Source organism: Porites lutea, chromosome 12 (genome assembly GCF_958299795.1).
Source record: "Porites lutea chromosome 12, jaPorLute2.1, whole genome shotgun sequence".
NCBI classification, from domain to species: Eukaryota; Metazoa; Cnidaria; class Anthozoa; order Scleractinia; family Poritidae; genus Porites; species Porites lutea.
This window is the reverse complement of record NC_133212.1, coordinates 24,191,212-24,212,542: the sequence shown is the minus strand read 5'-3', so window position 1 is coordinate 24,212,542 and position 21,331 is coordinate 24,191,212. Positions and strand designations below refer to the sequence as shown.

Sequence of the window (21,331 nt, the reverse complement as noted above, 5' to 3'; positions counted from 1 at the left end):
ACGTCAATCGTGAAGGGAAGTGAAATCAATAGAATGCGCTGCGTCGTATACAAAAAGCGTATTATTCTACTTAAATAATGGAGGTAGACAGTTGTTATTTCATTAATTAAACTTGGTCTTTTTTTGGTCAAGAAACGTAACCAAACAAAATATGCGATAACCCAACTGTAAGAATCCGCACTACACTTTTGATGTTCAACTTAATGACGCAGTTTGCGTGTAAGAATTAGGAAATTATGGCCAGTAAACTCGGCAATCGAGAACTCTTGGAAGGATTCTGGTACTTCCCAATAAGGTAGTCTTCTGGATTAGACTTTAAAAAACGATGTCTTATTCTAATTTTTTCTAAGTTTAAAAAAACGATTCTTATTCTAATTTTTTCTAAGTAACTTCCTAGTGGTGTGGGACCGTTTCAAATGCTCCCACTGACAATCATATTGCTTAGCTCCTGTACGGCGTCTTCCCAGGCCTTCTCGATCAATGTGATTGTTTTCAAAAACTCACCAGGTGACTCAACACGCATGGGCAAACAATCAGTGGTACTTTTTCAACAGGCATAACTCTATAACCGAGTTATTTTGCATTCATGGCTATTTTGAGGTTGCACTTCAGACTGGGCTGAGTGCATAATGGGACTGCTTTTGGAGACGAATTCCCTATGCAACTTCCCATTGCCGTGAGCAATTATGAAGAAATACAAATATAAGTCTGCCAAAATAATACCAAAAAAAAAAAGTCTTCTCAAACTTATTTCTTAGCAATAAATCTTTCCATCGTTTTGAACGGCATATTATTTTCAAACTGATGACGTACTGTTGCCCCAATTCCATTGCCTTGACCGCCATTGATAATGACCTGCTGATTCTAAAGCAATGGAAAGGTGCGCTCCTCGGCCATCAAAAATTATCATTTTTTAAATATATTTTTCAGAGGGCCTGGCAGCCAGCTCAGGAATTATCTTATTTGCAAAACGGAACAACTTCATGAGGTTTCATGGGGAAATGTCGGGGTAAAGTTTAATATATTTCTGCTCTACGAAGCTGTCAGCGCCACGGTGAGCCTGATTCCTGGGTGGGAAAGGCGGGAGCCGGGTGAAGAGGGAGGAAGTGACTTCCGGCTATATCGACCCACCTTCAACAACAAGTGGAAGTTTGAATTACGCTATTTAAGGAATTGTTATTTTGGTGATAAAAAATGTGAACTTTACACTACCTATGTAAGTGGGAAGTATTTAAAAAATCATTTGCCCCTTCTCGGTGCTGAATTCTATCAGAACAGTGCTGATCAATTTCAAGCCTTTCCTGACGCGCGCGTCAGAAGATAGTTGTCAAGTTCAACTCCGTTGTTATCCTTCCAAAAGAAACTGTTGTTGTTTAAGTTATTTGGCCTTTTGTGGCGATTGCAACAATAACAGTGATACTTCACGAGAGGGTTTTCACCGCAGCACAGTTGCAACATTTTTGACAAAATAGTATTTGTCCAAGTAAATTCAATGCTGTTGCATTTTGCATTGTTATATTTGCCTTTAAAAATATTGTTCCACTTTGCGCCAGTCTTGTTGAATTTCGAGTTCAAAAAGTTGTTACATTTTGGGTAAAACGTTGCTACAATTCGCTTTCCATACTAATTTTAAAAATTACTTATTTAAACTTTACCGCAGCATGATTTCTTTTCTTGATCATTTTAAGATTTGTAAAACCTTTTAGTTTCATTAGTAGTCAATTAATCAATATTGTATTAATAGCAGTTCATTATGTAATTTTAGTTGGTAGATTATATAGGTAGTTAATTAATTAATCGATACATTTTATTACTTTAATTGTAGGAGGGCCATTATGAAAACTACTGGGTGACCAGTAATCAATGTCTTTACCCTCGTTAAATAAAGTTATTACTTACTTACTATGCTTTCATTTGCGTCAAAAGTTACCGTGCGGCGTAACAAGCGATAGTTCTACCAAACTAACTCTACAGAAGTGATTGCTTAACCCTAACAATTCCGTTTCCTGCAAACAAGGTTAACCTGGGCCCATCTTTAATTGGTACCTCGATCTTATTAGATAACACGTCACGTGATATAAACCAGCAAAAATCCTGCGTTTAACATGAAAAACCTAGCAGAAATAGAGTTCAAGTTACAACCCCGCAAGCAATAGTTATGAGGCAGGAGAACGTTGTCTGGAATTGGCAGGAAAAAGTAAAAATCTGTTATGGTGTCATTAGTTTAAGGGTTTAAGAATACCACAATAAACGGCGGGTTAAACAACAAACAACGATTAGAGTGCAAAACACTTTTATTTCTTTTATAACTTATTGAAATAAAATCACATAAGTACGTGCAACAAGGAAGAACAGGTTTAACATATTCAAAATATGTCTAAAATCTAGAAACTTTAACTGCAGCCACAATAAATACCTTGAACTGAAACTAATAAACAGCAAAATACCCGCAATCATCAACCCAGGGCGATAGTGAAACAGAAATTGGTGCGTGTAAGGTACCACGCTCTCAACATGATAATCTCTGTTTCACCTTTCGGGAAAGTACAGTCAAACTCCGCTTTACGGACACCGGCTTAATACGGACAGTTTTCCTTGTACCTGGGAAAAGAAAGCCCTTAAATTTCTCTAAACTCTACCCGCTTTAATACGGACACTTTCTATGGCCCCCAGAGTATCCGTGTAAACAAGATTTGACTTTATTTAAAAAACGCGTCTTTACCCGTAAACAAGGCAAATATAGAAAGTCAGACTTTTGGTTTGACGACAATGCTCTTTCCGAGTTTCCACTCTTATCGACTCTTACTTGAATATATAGAGGCACAGGTGGTCAAGATGTTCAAAACATTGCAATGTAACCACTCGCCGTTCCAATTGAAATTCGAACATTTTGACGTCATTTCTGTGGTCTAGATCTATAATAGTGGCAATGGACATTATTGACTATTCAATAATAATGAACATATTTATTCAGTTTCGCAGTAAACTGGTATCATTGCGCGTAAAACATACAGGGCCGAGTTGTTCAAAGCTGGGTTAAGATAACCCAGGGTTAGCGCGAGATTTGAATTCAGATATGAAAGCTTAAAACGCATTTCAGTTGTAATTCTTTTTGTCTACAAGTTGATGATTGGAAGCTCTAAAAATAACAGAGAAAATTATGCGAGAAAATGTTTTTGAACACAAGAAAAAGAAACCCGGGTTAAATTTAACCCCGGGTTAAGCGCTAGTCGGCCGTCGAACAACTGGGCCCAGGTGTTAAACTATCGGAGATAACAAATCTAGGTCACACACTGATTAAAAATTACCCATTTTCTTAGTCACGGTTATATTATTTGTTTTTCTTTAAAATGTCTACTTTTTTTAATCGCCCATTTTTTGGCGAAGTTTCTTGGAAACCTGAGCGCGTGAGAAAGGAAAAAACAAATTACGGCATGCCAAACGTCTTTTTCACCGTACATACTCCACCAATCAGCGCGCGGACAACCGCTCAGTTGTTCTAAAATCAACACTAATATCCTGGTTACATTGGAGCTCGCAAAACCCAGCAACCAAATTATTTACTTCGTGCAGACGTCACTGAAATAGCTTCTAAAGCAAGGAGAGAAGGAGACATTTGCACGCCGGCTATAAATTACGTCTATATAAAGTAATTAAAGCTATATTATAGCTATTTTATATCACCGACAACAAGTAATAAATCAGCGACTACAAAAACTGGGTGAGACCCGAAACGACTCATACACTATTGTTAATTATATATAAATAACAAAAAACCTGAGAAGCCGTGTGGTTACACACAAAACAACTAAAATAAAAATGATACTGAGGCATGTTCACACGAGTCCGTCACAAACCTATGAGAAGCCGTGTGGTTAAACACAAAACAGCTAAAATAAAAATGATACTCAAGATTGTTCACACGAGTCCGTCACAAACCTATGAGAAGCCGTGTGGTTAAACACAAAACAGCTAAAATAAAAATGATACTGAGGCATGTTCACACGAGTCCGTCACAAACCTATGAGAAGCCGTGTGGTTAAACACAAAACAGCTAAAATAACAATGATACTGAGGCATGTTGTTCACACGAGTCCGTCACAAACCTATGAGAAGCCGTGTGGTTACACACAAAACAGCTAAAATAACAATGATACTGAGGCATGTTCATATGCTTGCTAGGGTTTCGATCACACAAGAAGGAAATTTATTTCACGAAAGACTGTTTATGAAAATATCCGTTGATGATCGTTCACGCATGGACAAGGACCTGTAACGGATCTACAAACTTCGACAGGCTCGTGTAAACACACCCTTTAATATAACACTGAAATGGCGACGCCCGACATACAGTAACAGCTCGGTGATTAAACTTTAAGGTTGAATTCTCCGACCGTTAGCAACGACCATACCGCCAGCGCCGAACAGATCGTATATTTCTTTCGTTTAAGTTGATGTCTTTTGAAATGGTCTGTTAAAATGTGGTGGTATGTTAGTGAAGTACTTAAATTTTAGGTAAGGCCCACTAAAAGCTAATCTTATATCGTGCACAAATAAACAGGCAAGCTATTTACCGATAACAAACTCTAAAAACAACGATGGTCACACAAGCCAATTGTAGGATAAGTAAAACTTGCGTTGACCGCTCTCAGACAACAAGGTTCATTGAAAGTGTGGACCATTTTCCATATACGAACGTTCCTCTACAAATACTTTTTTGAAACTCTAACCTGTAAAAATCAACTTTTCTGGCATAATTTAGATTTTTTAAACTAGAGAATCATACCCGCAATGTGATTGGTTGATTTAGTGTTGTACCCACGACTTGGGAAAACACAGTTTATCAGAGTGCAATTTATTGGCCACTTCCCTTTTCTTAATCAGAAAATCCATTTCAACTGACCACACCCTGCTTCGGTAAAGTATTATGGTATTATTTGAGTCAGTGGTGTTAGCAGAGGCTACAGTGGACCGTGCATTTCTCGAGCAAACAACTGTTTCTAGTTAACTGGCTCACTTTCAGGTATTAACGCAGTTAGTAGTCAGTTATTGTTCAGTTAGCTGGTTAGCTCTAGTTACTCCTGGCAAAGGATGGGGAAAGTATCGTCATCTGAGCATCATAGGAACTTTAATTATAAATATGTACCAAATATGGCAAGAGACTCCTTTCCAGATCACGACCTTCCTTAAAATATCCACTCATACCAGATACTTACACTCGGCCAATTTAAATAATCCAAGGAAAAGAGGATTTTGTTTTGAAAACACACAAAAAAACGACCAAACTACAAGTGAGTGCACGTTAAAGAGCGGTGGAACTACAAAAAATTAATTGTTTTTGGCGTGGGCATGTTACTTAATCAACTTAAAACGGAAACAGATAATACATCATCATCGCAGGGGAATTTGACCCTGCAAATAAAAGATAATAAAAGAATAATGTCTCCATTCAATGATCACATATAACAATGTACTTGTGAAATGCAGACTTCCAGCCTGACGCAGACTACCAGGACCTCAAAACTCAAGACTCAAGTTATATCTCAATGATCGGTGGGGTGGGGTAGGTTAGGGAGGGGGGGGGGGGGGTTGTAACATCACCATGAGGGTAAGCCAACCAGCCAACTAATCAGTAACTATTACCTGAAGGTGAGTGACTATTGCACATTAAGTTCACATTGTAAGTTGAACACAGTGGCCAACAAGGCTGGAGTAACTAACCATAGGTCATTATATGTACAGTTGGATGCATGACCCCTCACTTAACCTATTACTTGATGAGTCTTGGGCTATATCCACAAACAGAAAGTTCAGAAAGGAAAATTGGCTTCTCTTAATCTGACTGTGGCCAATCATAAGTAAAAGCTTATCACATTATTTTCTGTTAATCTAAATTGCTAAGATGCGCAAGTTACAGGATAAGTAAGTTACTATGTGAATATATTGGAGACCAGCACTTGGTATCTCCTCTTACACTTTACATTAGTATCTGTGATTAGTTTCACGTCTGTCTCAATCAACAGCAAAGTTATAAAGAGACAAACTTTAAACAAAGTCTATCACCATTGACATTATTACAACTGTTATTGCTATTACAATCACATACTCTTGCAGTCACTCAAACAACTCGCTAGAGCTTCTTCACAGTACTTGTGGGATGAAAAGTCACATGGTCTCTATCCAGTGGACAAAAGCTACAGGTAATGCAAAGAACTGTGATGGCCGGTTAGTTTATTTCCATAAAATGAGGCAACAACTTAAGTCACGTAAAAAATACTTGTCATTAATTATTGGTTAAAATTTATGCTGAGGATGTATGGAGTAAGTAGCGTCCAGAAATGGTACAGTGATCACCCCCACGTCCCTCTCCTTTGCCAAGGTCATTGGAAACAACATAACAAACTCTTCCCTTTTTATTGTCAGTAAAACAAGAAAACTCATGAAGGCATGATTTCCTGTATTGGCAGGTTTTTTCATCAACTTTTACTCTCTGAGAAACCATGTGACATTGCTTTTACTCTATTATCAGTATTTACAAAGAACTAGTACATTACAGTGATGAAAAGCTCACTATTGGTAATTAGCAACAGTATAGTGTTAGTAACAGCAGCAACAGGTTATTGGCCCAGTAAAGCAAGCAGCAGCAATCACAGCTCAGTCTAATGTAAGAATGAACTTCACTTCTGCATGTGGTTGCTACATTATCAAACAACCATAAATATTACTATTATTGTTATTGCTGTCGTCATTATTATGATCAAAAGGGCCTGAAAGGTCCAAACCATGAACCTACAGGCACTTGCCATTAGACTGTTGCTTTGTCTTCACTTTCACTTGATGGATAAAAGCGCCAGTTTTGAAAACCAAAACCATGGCGGCTGAATCGCGTTTTGCTAGTTACAGTTGTCTTGTCTTGATATTTTTGACCAACTAGTTGGATTTTGCTTATTATTATTCCTCAGGCCGAATGGGCTCAGAGTCAATAACCCATTTGGGCTCAAGGAATAATAATAGTAATAATAATTAACAATTATTGTTAATTATTATTATTACTATTATTACTTTTTTTTAAAAATCTTTTCAGGTATTTTAAATTATGCTTGATTATACTGTAACAGCTAAACACCGCATTTGCCCTACTGCAGCAACTAGCAACAGCTAGCTGATCCCTTGTTGGACAATGGCTTTGACAATCATATTTTGGGCTCCATTTTAAGGTCTTACTAGTCACTTTTCTAAGCTGGCTGGGTTTCCAGGAATACCTTTGTCTCAGCTGACGTCTTCTTTTTCTTGCAACAGCATATTATGTACCAAACCAAAGCCCCAAATATTAATACACCAAGCACTGCTCCGATCCCAATTGCTGCAATTACACCTCCTGTCAGGAGCAGAAAAGAAAAAAAAAACTGGGATGAGACTGTCAGCTTCTATACCAGCTTATTACGGGAATATCAGATCAAGAAGTCAACGTTTCTTGTAGTGGACATTTAATTGAAGGTTTTACCCTGTCAGGTTTCCTCAGAAAAGAAACACTTGGAATTATATCTCACAATTGTAATATTATGTCCAAAACTGTGATAGGTTCAAACCCAGAAGTCATATATGTAAGTACGTAGATGGCATATGATCGCCAGCTGGGTCAGTGTAGTGCTGAATAGGACTGAAAATGTCTAGCTATGTATCACAACAAATCACATATACAGGAAAAACAATACACACATATATTAAACAAAATTATTATTAAAACCTACATATCAACATTAATTTGTACAACACTCAATAATAAAAGTAGAGAAACTGAAATGTGAATATCTTTTGGCTCACCAGAGAGTTTTCCATTACGTTCTGGAGTAGGTGCCGTAGACGCTGAAAACAGTTTGTATTAAGAGTATGTTTGTAGTATGGGATGCGTTTCAGATTTGATCAAAACTAGGCATGCAAAGTAGTATCCAGTTTTGGTCAGGTTTAGTATCAGCTAGGTTGCTAAGCTTTGCTTTCACTTGGGCAACCACAACAGAGATGGTGGCGAAAACTTTTCTTAAAGTAAAAAATGAATAACTCAAAAGCACTTAAAATGTCAAATGTAGGTGAATAATGAGTACATGTAGTTCCAGAAAATATCCATACTTGCCACAGAGGGCATTTTTGCTTTAGACCCCCCACCCCCCTAGAATTTTCAACTTGGTTTGGCACCCCCTGGAAAGACTATATCCGTCAAAAATGCTGTTACTCTATACTGTTATGCGAAAAATGATTGTTCCTGCCATCAAGAGAAAAAAAACCTTTTATTCATGTTAATACAGTGTCTAATCATCTCAATTTACCTTGTAAAGGTCTTTCTTAGTTAATGATTAACAGTAAGGCACTGAGAAACATGGAGGCTATACCTTACATGACACAAATGATGCCATCTGTTCAAGAACCAGTTAGATTCAAACTAAACACCGAGGCCCTGAGTGGGCTTTCTTCACTTGTCTTTCCTAGAACCCAACGACGTTACTACATGTACACAATTAATTCACTGACATTATGGTGAATACCACAATATAATTATTGTGTAACACAGCAACAGCTAAATAACCAGAAGAAAACCTACATATCAACATTAACTTGTACAACACTCAATAATAAAAGTAGAGAAACTGAAATGCGAATATCTTTTAGCTCACCAGAGAGTTTTCCATTACGTTCTGGAGTAGGTGTCGTAGACGCTGAAAACAGTTTGTATTAAGAGTATGTTTGTAGTATGGGAAGCGTTTCAGATCTGATCAAAACTAGGCATGCAAAGTAGTATCCAGTTTTGGTCAGGTTTAGTATCAGCAAGGTTGCTAAGCTTTGCTTTCACTTGGGCAACCACAACAGAGACGGTGGTGAAAACTTTTCTTAAAGCAAAAAATGAATAACTCAAAAGCAATTAAAATGTGAAATGTCGGTGAATTGAGTACATGAAGTTCCAGAAAATATCCATAATTGCCACGGAGGGCATTTTTGCTTTAGACCCCCCACCCCCCTGGAATTTTCAACTTGGTTTGGCACCCGCTGGAAAGACTATATCTGTCAAAAATGCTGTTACTATATACTGTTATGCGAAAAATGATTGTTCCTGCCATCAAGAGAAAAAAAAAACCTTTTATTCATGTTAATACAGTGTCTAATCATCTCATTTTTACCTTGTAAAGGTCTTTCTTAGTTAATGATTAACAGTAAGGCACTGAGAAACATGGAGGCTATACCTTACATGACACAAATGATGCCATCTGTTCAAGAACCAGTTAGATCCAAACTAAACACCGAGGCCCTGAGTGGGCTTTCTTCACTTGTCTTTCCTAGAACCCAACGACGTTACTACACGTACACAATTAATTCACTGACATTACGGTGAATACCACAATATAATTATTGTGTAACACAGCAACAGCTAAATAACCAGAAGTTTATTCACGAGCCGATGACAACGTAAGCCATGTAAAAAGCATTCAGGCGAATGGATTAATAGTTTTTGGGAGACTGTTAACAGTAAAATAACTGACAGCTTGCTCAACAGAGCAGCTACCGGTTTTTAAAAACTCACCAATCTTGCTCGGAGCCCCCAGAAATCCCTCGGAATATCTTCAAGAGGTGGGGGCAGATTTTTGTGAGAACTATTTCTAGTACAACACGTAATAATCTAAAGAAACTGAAAACTTGGATGAAAAATCTAATTATTTTCCTATTGTATGAAAGTGATGATTCACAAGAGAGTTTTTCCTTTATAGCAGAGCTCTCGCGCGAGAAGCGCACCACTCCCTCGGAATATCTTCAAGAGGTGGGGGCAGATTTTTGTGAGAACTATTTCTAGTACAACACGTAATAATCTAAAGAAACTGAAAACTTGGACGAAAAATCTAATTATTTTCCTATTGTATGAAAGTGATGATTGACAAGAGAGTTTTTCCTTTATAGCAGAGCTCTCGTGCGTGAAGCGCACCAGCGGAGCACCATGGGTAAGAAAATGAAGTAATCTACCCATCCGAGAAAATTTGATAATCACGTGACCATAGAGTGACTGCCCGAGTGACCTTCTGTCTGCACCACAGGCATACCAATGTTAAATAACTCAATCAACAGGTATGGCAACCCAAAGGCAACCCAAGGTTATTTTGGCGGGAAATCGCATAGCCACTGGCGTCTTGTAGAGCAGAGACAACAAAAGAGTCAATAAAGATGAAAACGGAAAGTGGAAATCGTTTCTGTATCCGTGTTGTCTAAAGTATTTAGCTTAGATTAATTGTCATGTCCACAAATTTGGAATATAAAGCAGGAGAAAGACAGAGAAAAGGAGAAAGTAGGCAGCAGGCCAGCGAAGCTCAACGAGAAAAAGGGCGACAGAGATCTAGAGCGAGAGACAAAAAACAAAATAGGCATTTTTTGGTTGGAAGAGCAACATGAAAATTTTGTAGCGGTGGTGGCAAAATGAGAAGGCCACCAATGCATGGTGAAAATGAGCGGCTGTGAAAAAAAAAAGGAACAAGAACACATACGACACTTCCTCCATAAAACGTGCAACTATGAAGTTTCTGGAAGTTTCAAGTTGTAGTCATGCAAAACAACGGCAAAGAAATGTACCAAAAAAAGTGTGCTGCCAGGCAAAGTTGCTTGTTTTGCTAATTAGATCTATTGTTGTTTTTCACCATTCTCCGGCATTGGCTTCACTGCTTACCATTACAAGATTTTATATTTTGTTTGAACAAACTATAAATATTATGGAGAGCTTTGCTTTTAGCCCTGGCTAAATCTATATGTTAGTTCCAGCTGTACACATGTATGATGTAGGGTGTATGATAAACCCATGTAAATGTAGTCCTGAGTGTCCTGTTATGTTAAGCTATTTTATAACAAATCACACCAACAGGAAAAACAAACACACACAAATTAAATAAAATCGAAAACCTATATATCAACAACAACTTTAATATACAACATGCAATAAATTATGTAAAGACACTGAAAACTTGGATACAATTATCTAATATTTTTCTTTTGTATGAAGGTGATGGCTCACCAGAGAGTTTTTTCTCAGTTCCGGTAGAATTTGTAGAAGCTTTGTCTGTGGTAGTGGTAGTTGACCAAGTTGTACTTGTTGTGCCTTCAGCAGGAGGCCTCCAACAGCTGCAAATCAAAAATGATAATATAATTTATTAAGGAGGAGGTGGTACAAAAACTGAACAAACCAGATATTAATTATGCTGGCATTATGCCCCCAGTAACACAGCAGCCTCGCATTATTATAAAATTTCATTCTGGTCAGTGGAAACAAGGGGTCGGTAAATACAGTTAAGAACTGGTTATCCTTCAAATTTACCACCGAATAAAAATACTTGAATCTTTCTGTTACTGGCCAATTATCATCTTCTGCAGGTGATGTACAAAACGAATAAATCAAGGTTTAACACTGGAAAATATACAGTACCGCTCAAAAGTAAGTTACCATCCTCTCTTGAGATGTGAATTGCTTGTCATGCGCTACGTGATTCTTGTAGCACAATGGCCTAACAACTGTAAGTATCATGGCCAAAATTCTTGACCGATTCCAAGAATCAGTGGTAAAGATTTACCGTGACTAACACGAGTACAAATTTTTACCTATGTGACCTAATTCGCTTTGTGAAGGATCAGTGTTTATGTGTTCGTGCAAAACACGATTTTAATGAAGTTGCTCTAGATCTGCACCACCTTGAAAACTACATTTGTTCTAAAACGTTGAGATGATACAAAATGTAGCTTAACTTCTAACTGCCTGAAGGTTTTGTTAAACATTGTAAAATAGGGTGTTTTAGGTGTTAATGGTTGTAGCAAGACTACCTAGAGTACACCAAAAAATTCATGAAAGACAACATGAATAAATAACATTATGCTAAGTAATGTTAAAAGGTAATAATTTAATCTGGAAATCTAGACAAACAACGGATTAAAGGGAAAATTCCCAGTGTTGCAATAAATGCCTGTCAACAGTCGGTTGCTATGGAAACATAAAGAATAGCATACGTGTAATGGTAACATTATATTTATTAACATGTTACCACGTAAAATTTAAGGATCCAACACTAGACAGTATGACAAATTGGAGAGACCAGGTGATTCTGGAAAATATCTTAAGTCTGGTTTTTGCAACTTCTGCATAATTATAAGCATTTCCCATTGTTCTTCTGCAATGAAACCTTGTCATTCTGCTCATCCAAAGGCCATGGGAATCTGGTAATATTAACTCCAGTGGTTTTCAAGAATAAGATTTTCAGTCATTTTAACAACTAACTGGTCATTATAACAACGTGGTCAGACTACATACAAACAGGGAAGTTAATGCATTGTAAGAGAGGTTGTACATCTTATATTAAAATGCTGACAGACTGATATTTTCTACTCGAAAACCATTACTATTATTATGCACTATATATTTAGCCTATGTAAATTCTCATATTTGAGCAGCTGGCATGGCTGGCTGCTTGCAGGGAGAGGTAATGATTATTTGTAACCTAAATAACAAATACCTTCCATGTGGAGGGAAAAAGCAGAATTCCATCTCAAACTTTAAAGAAATATATAAATTCTCAAAATTCCTAGCACATGTTAAAATCTTTCTTACCCTCCAGTATCAGGATCCACTTTACCTAAATACAAAAAGGAAGGGAAAACTTGTATGTTATCAATTTCTGAGTTCAAATACTTAACCAACAGTCGAATTGTTTTTTAAACAAATTACATTATTTTGTATGTGATTTTCCTAAATTGTTTCATCAGATGCGTTTTGAGGTCGTTAAAGGTCAATAAATTGTGCAAAATTGCACCATCGAGTACATCAGAATCCTGCCTGCCTACATGTGTATGTTACTTTATGGCAGCTATAATATTATTATGGTAATCATTACTAATGGTACCTTCAACATATGTGGCATAACCAGCCATAAAACCAGTGCCTTTATCACCTCGATCATCATTAGAAGAAAAGAGCAAACGAATGGCCGTCACATTCTCAATGACAAAAAAATTGTCTGGCAGAAAACAAATTCTGTACTTGTCCTCAAAGGCTGTAGTGTTTATACCTTTAGATGAATGGGAGAATAAATATGAGAAAATACCATTAGAAACCTGGGTAGAAGTGGAGACCTGCATCTCTGCTTACAGTGTGATTGACAGGTTATCACCAGTTTACACACAGTTGTCTGTGTGCTAACAACTAATAAATTTATAGTAGAATTAAAGGAAAATTCAAAGAACAGTACCACAAGAGTTGCCAACAAAAACTACAACAATCAATCAATAATCTTCCTATGCTTGTTTACTTACTGACTTACCATTTGTCACAGACATGTTCCACTTAACAAGATAACAGAGCTGGGTTCATTCTCAGTCAATATCAATATATTTTTATGGGGCTTTAATAAGTAAACATGTTCAGCTGTCATTGTACCTCCCCCCCCCCCCCCCCCCCCAGCAACTAACAATAGTGAAATTGTAGATTTACATTGGTGTAATCTATGAAATTTTTGTTTGTTTTAAATCTTTCATTTTCCTTAGGTTCTCTGTTGTTTTTTTTCTTTTGCAGTACTTGTTAGCTTTTCATCTTTACAAAGGATGAGCCAAAATAGTGACATCCGACAAGCTTTTATAAACAAACTAAATTTATTTGTAGCGACAGTGGAATAAATAGATGCGAAGCCTGGACCCTCTCCTTCCAAGTATTATGTTAATATTTTATACATACTGCAGCTATTATAGTCGTGGATAGCCAGAGTCCCGCAAACTATGCAGTCCAAAAGTGAGATCTTCGATTTTTAACAGTAACGGAAGTTAATTGAGAACATGCTGTTTTGTATTTGACTGCCTTAATGGAACAGCATGTTTTCCATTTAAAAATTATTTTCAACAATTATATCATAATGCTTTAAACACTACAAATAATGGGAAAACAGCAAAACTGCCAAAGGTCAAACTGGATTATTTTGCATGCTGTAGTTTTAGGTGCCTGTAAGTTTAAGAAACAATAATTCTGTTGCAGTTTTAAACAGTTTTTAACTTAGTGCATGTTTGCTTTTTTAATATGTATTTTATTTTATATACTTTGGTAATTCTTATTCCTTAATTAGTTTCTAATTCTTAGTCATGCTCCAGCAGGACCCAATTGATAACAGTGGCTACTTTATACTGATGGGGTTATCTTGGATAAATAGTCAATATTTATTATAATTACCTGCATCATTACTATTATTATGTGTATGTCTCACACCTATACCCGGCCTTATTCCCCAAAGGATCAAGCGATCTCCTTTGAGCCTTAGTTGTCTGGGGTCATTCTTAGGATCTTCTCTATTCCCAAGAAACAAGCTTTCTGGAGTAATGCAAGGGACCCAGGTGTTCCCAGCTTACTGATCAACATCCTTACAGTATAGGTGTTTACTCATTGTTCCAAAAGCTCCTATTACAATAGGGATGACAGATACACAGCCTCTGCAGTTCCAGATCTTAATTTGCACTTCCACTTTGTAGTCCTTAAAGTGGTAGATATTCTCTGTTTCTTTTTCTGCTACCCGTGTATCAAAAGGGCAAGCTACACTGACAATGGAGCACTGCACCCTAGCTTCCCTCCTTTTCCAACACTACAATATCAGGTCTATTATAATATTATTATTTTTAGAAAGCAAGACTGGACAGATGAAGACTCCAAATGGATCTACACAGCATGAGGCAGCAAGTCCAGGATTCATGTGGAGGACAAAATAATGTTAACTTAAATTGACTCCTTCATAAGGAACACTGCAGGCTCCTAGGAAGAATAATTTATTAAGAGCCTGCATGTCGGACAGAAGTGTGTGGTATGACATAGCCCAAGAAGGCTCAAAATTATTATGATGATGTGATACATGTGATTATTACCTGGGGACTTCATAGTATTAAAAATATAAAACCAGTCTATATTTTAATAAACAGAGCATCAAAAAATCAATTTAAACTATTTATGTGGCAAAGATAGCTAAATAACTGTACCATAGGATAGGACAACTTGGTCATTGTCTGCAATGGGCCTTGAATGATCTCTACATAAACTATTTCCTTGATAAACACTGCTTGTGAAAAAGAGACGAACAATCTTTCCCGATGGAGGACTGAACTGCCACCGACATTCCGCTAGTGCAGGGTACTTGAGTGGCCAGAAGGGGCTAAAGATAGTTCCATGAGAGGGGGTCACAAGATCATTGCTACTGTAAAAGAGAAGGACCCGTTTTACTTTCAAAGGTGTATGAGTACAACCCAGAGACAATTTCTCAATGAAATAAAAATGAATAAAAACCTGCAAGAAATAACAAATGTTTTCCCAGGTGGGCCTATGGTCACACCTCAGGATTTTATCCACAGACTCAAAAGATAAAACACGCTTACAAGACTCTATCATTCCCCTGTTGTAGTCTCTGTTACATAATATACAACATTAATTTGTTTGATGAATATCACACATTAAAATAATTACCACAAAAGTAATACAGCAAATTAACAATTTAAAACACACCAAGTCCTCTTTACATTTCAACTGACAGTTTTACAAAATAGATGTCACAGGTCAAAATGGAATTCAGTTTTTAACTGAGGTTGATTCTCAATTTCCTTTGTCTAAACTAGCGAAGTCTAAGAGGTTTTTTTTTCTTTAACCCTTAAAGGCTAATCCACTACAGTAAAAACCCGCGTATAAGAACCTCACATTTAAGAACCTGTTAGGCTAAAATTTCATTTTTAAACACCCTTCACATAAGAACCATTTTAGGCTAAAATCCTAAAACAGGTTCTTATTTTCTCAAAAAAAAAAATATATATATAATTATATAACACAGTCTGTATGCAATAATACTCTAAACACTATAGCATGGTTACATAAAACTTTACCATAGGTTTGACTGTAACAGAATCAGATTAAAATAGTATAGTATTTTGCTTAACGAAGCCTCCAAGAATACTGTTTTTGGACATTAAACACCAGATTATTTAAAAATTCAGCTTTATTTCTTCAACAAAAGTTAAGAACCTAATTAAGAACTTAGTTAGCCTAATTTTACACTAAATACCATTTATATAAGAACCTGTTTAGGCTAACTTGGAAAAACCTAGGTTCTTATATGCGGGTTTTTACTGTAGTCTCACCTCCAACTGGGTGATTAATACAAGTACAATATTATGCCTCCTAAGAGTAAATAAACACAGCAACTCCTTTTAATAATAGTGCAATAAACATTGGGCAAGCTAAGTGAGTTGTACATACCTACAATTGTTATTGGGATCCAGTCTTGTTACATTGTTATCTGTCGTAGTGTAATTTGCTTGAAAGCCCCGTCCCTCATGGGAGCCATCAGATATGAACACAAGAGTCAGGCAGTTGTCATAGGTATAGATCTTGTCTGGCATTGAAAGATTTGAACATGAACAGAATTTGCCAAGTGATGTTTGATAAGCATCCCCACACCTGAAATTGAAATGGAAAAATTCATTTACCCAGTCACTGTCAAGGTCATCGAGCACAGTAGTGGGGAGGGGCAGCAATATGTCTGACATTTTTGTGCATTTGAGGAGATTTTCTTGTGAAGGGAGAGGGTTGGAAATTTTGTGCTAACTATTTTCATTAGTTAACAAAAATCTGGCATAGTTTTATCCGGGCTTACAAATTACTCTGCAGTAAAGTACAGTGTTAAAAGAAATTGTGAGGGAGTTACAGTTTATAACCTTAAGAGCTTTTTTGTGAAAAACCTCTGTTGCCAACAAAGTTGGTAGGAGTTTAAGTTGTAAATTCTGTATTATATGATTATAATAGCTGAGTACCCAAAAGGAAACTTAAGCACGACACAGTTTGTCACACAACCATTATATTTAACAGAATAATGAAAGTTAAATATAGAGGCACGTCCATGCAAGGAAGGGGTACGTACATTTTTCCATACAGACCACTGGCAGATCCAGACCTTCAGATAAGGGGGGGGGGGGGGGGGTGGGGGGTGGTCTTAATTTTTTTTTTTTTCGCCCTTCGGGCCTCAGTTGGTCAAAAAATAAGGGGGGGGGGCCCTCCCCTGGATTCGCCACTGCAGACTGAATTCTAAATCTGGCTGCTTTGCCTTTTGAGGAGAAGGCCATGTCCCTTGTTGGTATTCAACCCATCTTAATGTTGTTTTTCCCCATCTCATCGAGTCTTACAGTGTACAAGTATGTCACTGCAGTTTCAATGCTGACATTTTGCTTGATGGAATTATACCCTGACAGGGCTTTACTATATATACATGTCCCAGCAAAACTATTTATTAACAGAATTAGCACTTAGCTAAAAACCTATTTTACAGGTATAAACTCACAATTATAAGGAAAATAATAATAAAATGTTAAAGGTAAATTTTAATTTCAGGTTAATTTTGATTTAACCTAGGTTGATTCCCAATAATTATTAATTTTTTTAATTTCCTTTTCCTCTTAGCCCTAAGAGATAAAAAGGTATAGCTCTAATAATTATGTTGATTTAAAAATTGAGAGATAACGCATCTTAAAAATGATACCTGATAAAAATGCAGATTGTTGAAATAATAGTTCTTTACTGACTAGATAGGTCTTAAGTTTTCTGATTTTATTTTAGAAAGACTTGTCAGTTGTAACTCAGAATTAGTAATGCAGATTAGTGAGTTATCTGCTAGCAGGTAACTGACTAATTTGTCAGTTGCACATGCAATTATGAATGATTTGTAATAACAATATCAATTCACTTTCCTTGTGACAGTTTGTTTGTCATCATTTTCTTCAAAACAATGAATAATAAAACAATTATTAGATTCGGTTTTTGTGATATCCTAAATACAGTCAAACCCTGTTAATAAGGACACTGAGGGAACCGAAAAAAGTGTCCATATTAACGGGGTGTCCATATTAAGCGGGTTGAATTTAGAGAAAATGTAATGGTTTTCTTTTCCCAGGGACAAAGCAAACTGTCCGTAATAATGAGGTGTCCATATTAAGCGAGTATCCGTAAAGTGGAGTTTGAATGCAGGTAATCAAGGTCTCAGTAAGTGTTATCAGCCTCAGCCTTTGATCGGCTCAAATCTCATCAAATAATATTGTCTATAAAGGATGGTTTTCACTAGTGACAGAGTCGGAGTCGTAAGCGGAGTTGTAAGAGGGCTTATGACCTAGTGAAAATCAAAAGTCGGAGTCGTAAGCAGAGTCGTAAGCGCGACGGAATTGGAGTCAGAAGAATCAGAATGTTCCCCTTTTCTTCCGACTCCGCTTACGACTCCATCGCTTACGTTCCGCTTATGATCTAGTGAAAACAAGATTGTCGGAGTTGGAAGCAGAAGTGGAAGGATAAGCCAATCAGAATGCACGTTCCCACTCTTTGTGATTGGTTTGGTTCTTCTGTTTCTGCTTCCGACTCCGACAATCTGGTTTTCACTAGATCATAAGTGGAACATACGCGATGAAGTCGTAAGTGGAATCGGAACGCTGTTTTCACTAGATCATAAGCTCTATGCTTCTGATTATGACTCCGACTCCCACTCCGTCGCTAGCGAAAACCAGCCTTAATAAAGCATTAATCATTAATAGCGCATGGTTGATTATCACACAAAAAATCCTGATAATCTACATCGTTGATATTAACAACCTTTCATGTCTCATCTGAGAAGTTTGAGAAAAGAATAGACCATCACCCAGTTAATCTTAGGAATGACGTGAGAAAGTTGAACAATGCTAAACACCTTTCTGATCAAAGTGACTGAATGAAAACTTACGGGTTCGCGTCTGTCACTGAGAAATATAGAAAGGTATAAGCTAAAATAACTTGAAGGAACGAGCACCACATTTTAAAATTCGAAAGTGACTACTTTTCTTTCAAATTCCTGAACCAAGTCACTAATAGAAGCGACTATTGGTTTTAAGCTTATACAGTATATTCCGCTTTGAGATAACATGCACGTAATATATGCCGCGTACGTGCAAAGCTGACCAAAACATGTTTACACGACAATAATGGCACCTGGATATTATACTTACCCGACAATTATTTCCAGAGAATCCTGAGAACAATTTGGCATGCTTCCCCAAATTTCAAATACTTTAAAGTCAAAGGCAAGAATTATTCTTTTTCCAGCAGAAACACGAATATTATAGGTGCAATTCTGGTTCGGAGGGTATTTTACCGTACTATTATTTGTATTAAAACCTGGTGACTGAAGTGTGTGTTTCAAGTCCGAGTACGTCGAACTTGGGCAAGTAGCCGAAATAACGCCAAGAAAACACAAAAATGTAGTGACAAGTAAAATTCCTTTTGTTCTGACCATTTTGTTGGGTAGGTGACGCTGTAGTTGTGAACAAATGGCTCAGCTGAAACTTCCGTGAAGACGAAACAACTCCCTTCTCATGATCAGACCTTCACTTAATATACCTCGTTCCAGTGCTTCTCGTTCAAGAAGACCGCGCGCATCCTCGCGCATCTTTGCTGACATCAGGCTCTATTTTCGCTCGTGCAGTAAGCGGAAGTATGGATGAAAGCAGCGTTTCTTCATGAGGGTCATAAAAATATGAAAAAGTATAATGTAAAGAGAGAAGAGGATACACTTGGACAGAAGCGGCTCCTGACTTGGACAATACCGTAAGATTCCGAAAATAAGCCCCTCCAGGAGCCCATCATAGGCTCCTGGCCCCTCCAAATATAAGTCCTCAAAACCGGTATTAAACGCAAAAAACCCTCCGTCAGGAGCCCATCTGCCTCCGTTAAATCGCCCTCCAAATATCAACCTTGTCCCCAGGGCGCTTTTCCTTGGTCTTTGGAGGTGGGGCCGCCCCACCTCCAAAGCCAGGGAAGAGCGCCCTGGGGACGAGGTTGTCCAAATATAAGCCTCCCGGGGAAAATTGCCCTCAAATACAAAGTAAAACAAAGCAAAAACGGTAAAGTTACTTCCAACTAAAAGGTTAGCCCAATCGATTTTGAAACGCAAATTTCCCTCCGTAGACATTTAGCCCCTCCGAATATAAGCCCCTCAAAAAGGGCCTTTGAAAACTTGATAAGCCCCGAGGCTTATTTTCGGAATTTTATGGTATGACAACAGCAGATCTTGGTGTAGATCCGGGAGGCAGTGCACACCCTTATTTGGTCTAAACGATGGGTCCAATAAACAAGAGCAAGAGCCAAAATGGGACTATTATGGCTCTTGACAAGAGGGTATATTTTTCAAGGCCTCGGGTCTTAAGGTGCCTAGTTCCTCTGGTTGCGATACGTTGCAACAACCTGTACGGTGTCTCTCGGTCATTTCGGTGAGGTATCCGAGACATTCTCTCGGCAGCCGGATCAACAATAGCCTGTGCACAGACATTGTTTTATTTTTCTTTTCGTTCTTTTCAAAAACATCGGCGAGCCCCACACTACCCCCTTGCGCTGGCGGTCAATAAATCCCCCTCGGTTTATATCTTATCACCCGCGCTAGACGGACTTTGAAGAGAAAATAGAGGGTCTGTGAAAAGGCTAGAACAACAATATTTGAGTAGTAAAACTTCCAAAGACAAAGTTGGTAAATTTTGCTACGACAAAAAAGGGAAAGTATTTTTGTAAGATTTCGCTTAGATATTTCCAGGGATGTAAAAGGGCCAGGTAAAGATGAGATAAAACAGTAAGACATTTGAACCCTTGATACAGACTTGATGTTTACTCAGAAAAATCACTAATCAAGACACACTTCGTCTTTTAAATCAGCAATCCTCCTTATCTAAGGTAAATGAGGAAATATTTATTTGTGTTTCCAGTACACTGCCGGTAATAACGCTTCAAAGTCAAAGTGTCCGTCTCCGTCGATGCAACACGCCTTTTTTTCAATGTCTTCTTTGGAAACATAAAGCTCTGAAAAAGAGCATTGTCTTTTGCTACAGGGAGACTGCTCACTCAGGCTTATAAGGCTAATTCGTCCCGTCCTCTCGTTTTCAATATACACTTGATCATTTAACCCGCCACAGGTCCAACTGTTATTTTGACGGCTCATCTGAAATGCCAGCTTTTGAGGGCTTACGCTGGTGGAGAAGATCGCTGGAAGAGCGGCTGCGGGATTGGTTGTCAGCAAATGCACAAGTTGCAAGTTGTCCGCGGCGCTATTTTGGGCATGACCCATGGGCGCCTTGACATAACGATTTGTAGCCAGAGTAGCACAGGTTGTTCTAAAATCTCGACTAACACTTAAGTGCCTTGTAGAAGAACCCATTTATGGTATCTTTTTGTTTTCACAACAACAAATAACGATCATTATCATAATAGCTTACGTCACAAAGGGAAGTGTTGTCTATTTCAGTT

General features: G+C 37.6%; 1 protein-coding gene across 6 annotated transcripts; it reads right to left on the bottom strand.

The window, feature by feature from the left end:
- Positions 1 to 2,276: 2,276 nt before the first annotated feature.
- Positions 2,277 to 19,349, bottom strand: LOC140922015 (dorsal-ventral patterning tolloid-like protein 1). 6 transcript variants are annotated; one of them, XR_012164055.1, is made up of 10 exons: positions 19,048 to 19,349; positions 16,286 to 16,486; positions 15,022 to 15,236; positions 12,915 to 13,079; positions 12,623 to 12,647; positions 11,042 to 11,148; positions 8,670 to 8,711; positions 7,825 to 7,866; positions 4,107 to 7,378; positions 2,277 to 4,021 (listed from the first exon to the last, which is right to left on the bottom strand). XR_012164055.1 is itself a non-coding variant. In XM_073372041.1 (10 exons), the coding sequence occupies exons 1-10, from the start codon at positions 19,332 to 19,334 to the stop codon at positions 5,392 to 5,394; spliced, it is 1,221 nt and encodes a 406-aa protein (XP_073228142.1). In that variant the 5' UTR covers positions 19,335 to 19,349; the 3' UTR covers positions 2,277 to 5,391. The 6 variants fall into 6 exon arrangements, 5 of the variants coding, with proteins under 5 accessions (XP_073228142.1, XP_073228141.1, XP_073228143.1 ...); XM_073372041.1 differs by having other exon boundaries at positions 2,277 to 5,412; positions 7,263 to 7,378; XM_073372040.1 differs by having other exon boundaries at positions 2,277 to 7,378.
- Between the last annotated feature and the right edge of the window lie 1,982 nt (positions 19,350 to 21,331).

What these genes read in the sequence shown, in the direction of transcription:
- LOC140922015 (XM_073372040.1), bottom strand. Translation starts at nt 19,334, where the DNA reads ATGGTCAGAACAAAAGGAATTTTACTTGTCACTACATTTTTGTGTTTT. An exon ending in AACTGAGAAAAAACTCTCTG is followed by an intron (nt 8,712 to 11,041) that starts GTGAGCCATCAC and finishes AACTGTTTTCAG; the next exon opens with CGTCTACGACACCTACTCCA. An exon ending in ACGTAATGGAAAACTCTCTG is followed by an intron (nt 7,867 to 8,669) that starts GTGAGCTAAAAG and finishes AACTGTTTTCAG; the next exon opens with CGTCTACGGCACCTACTCCA.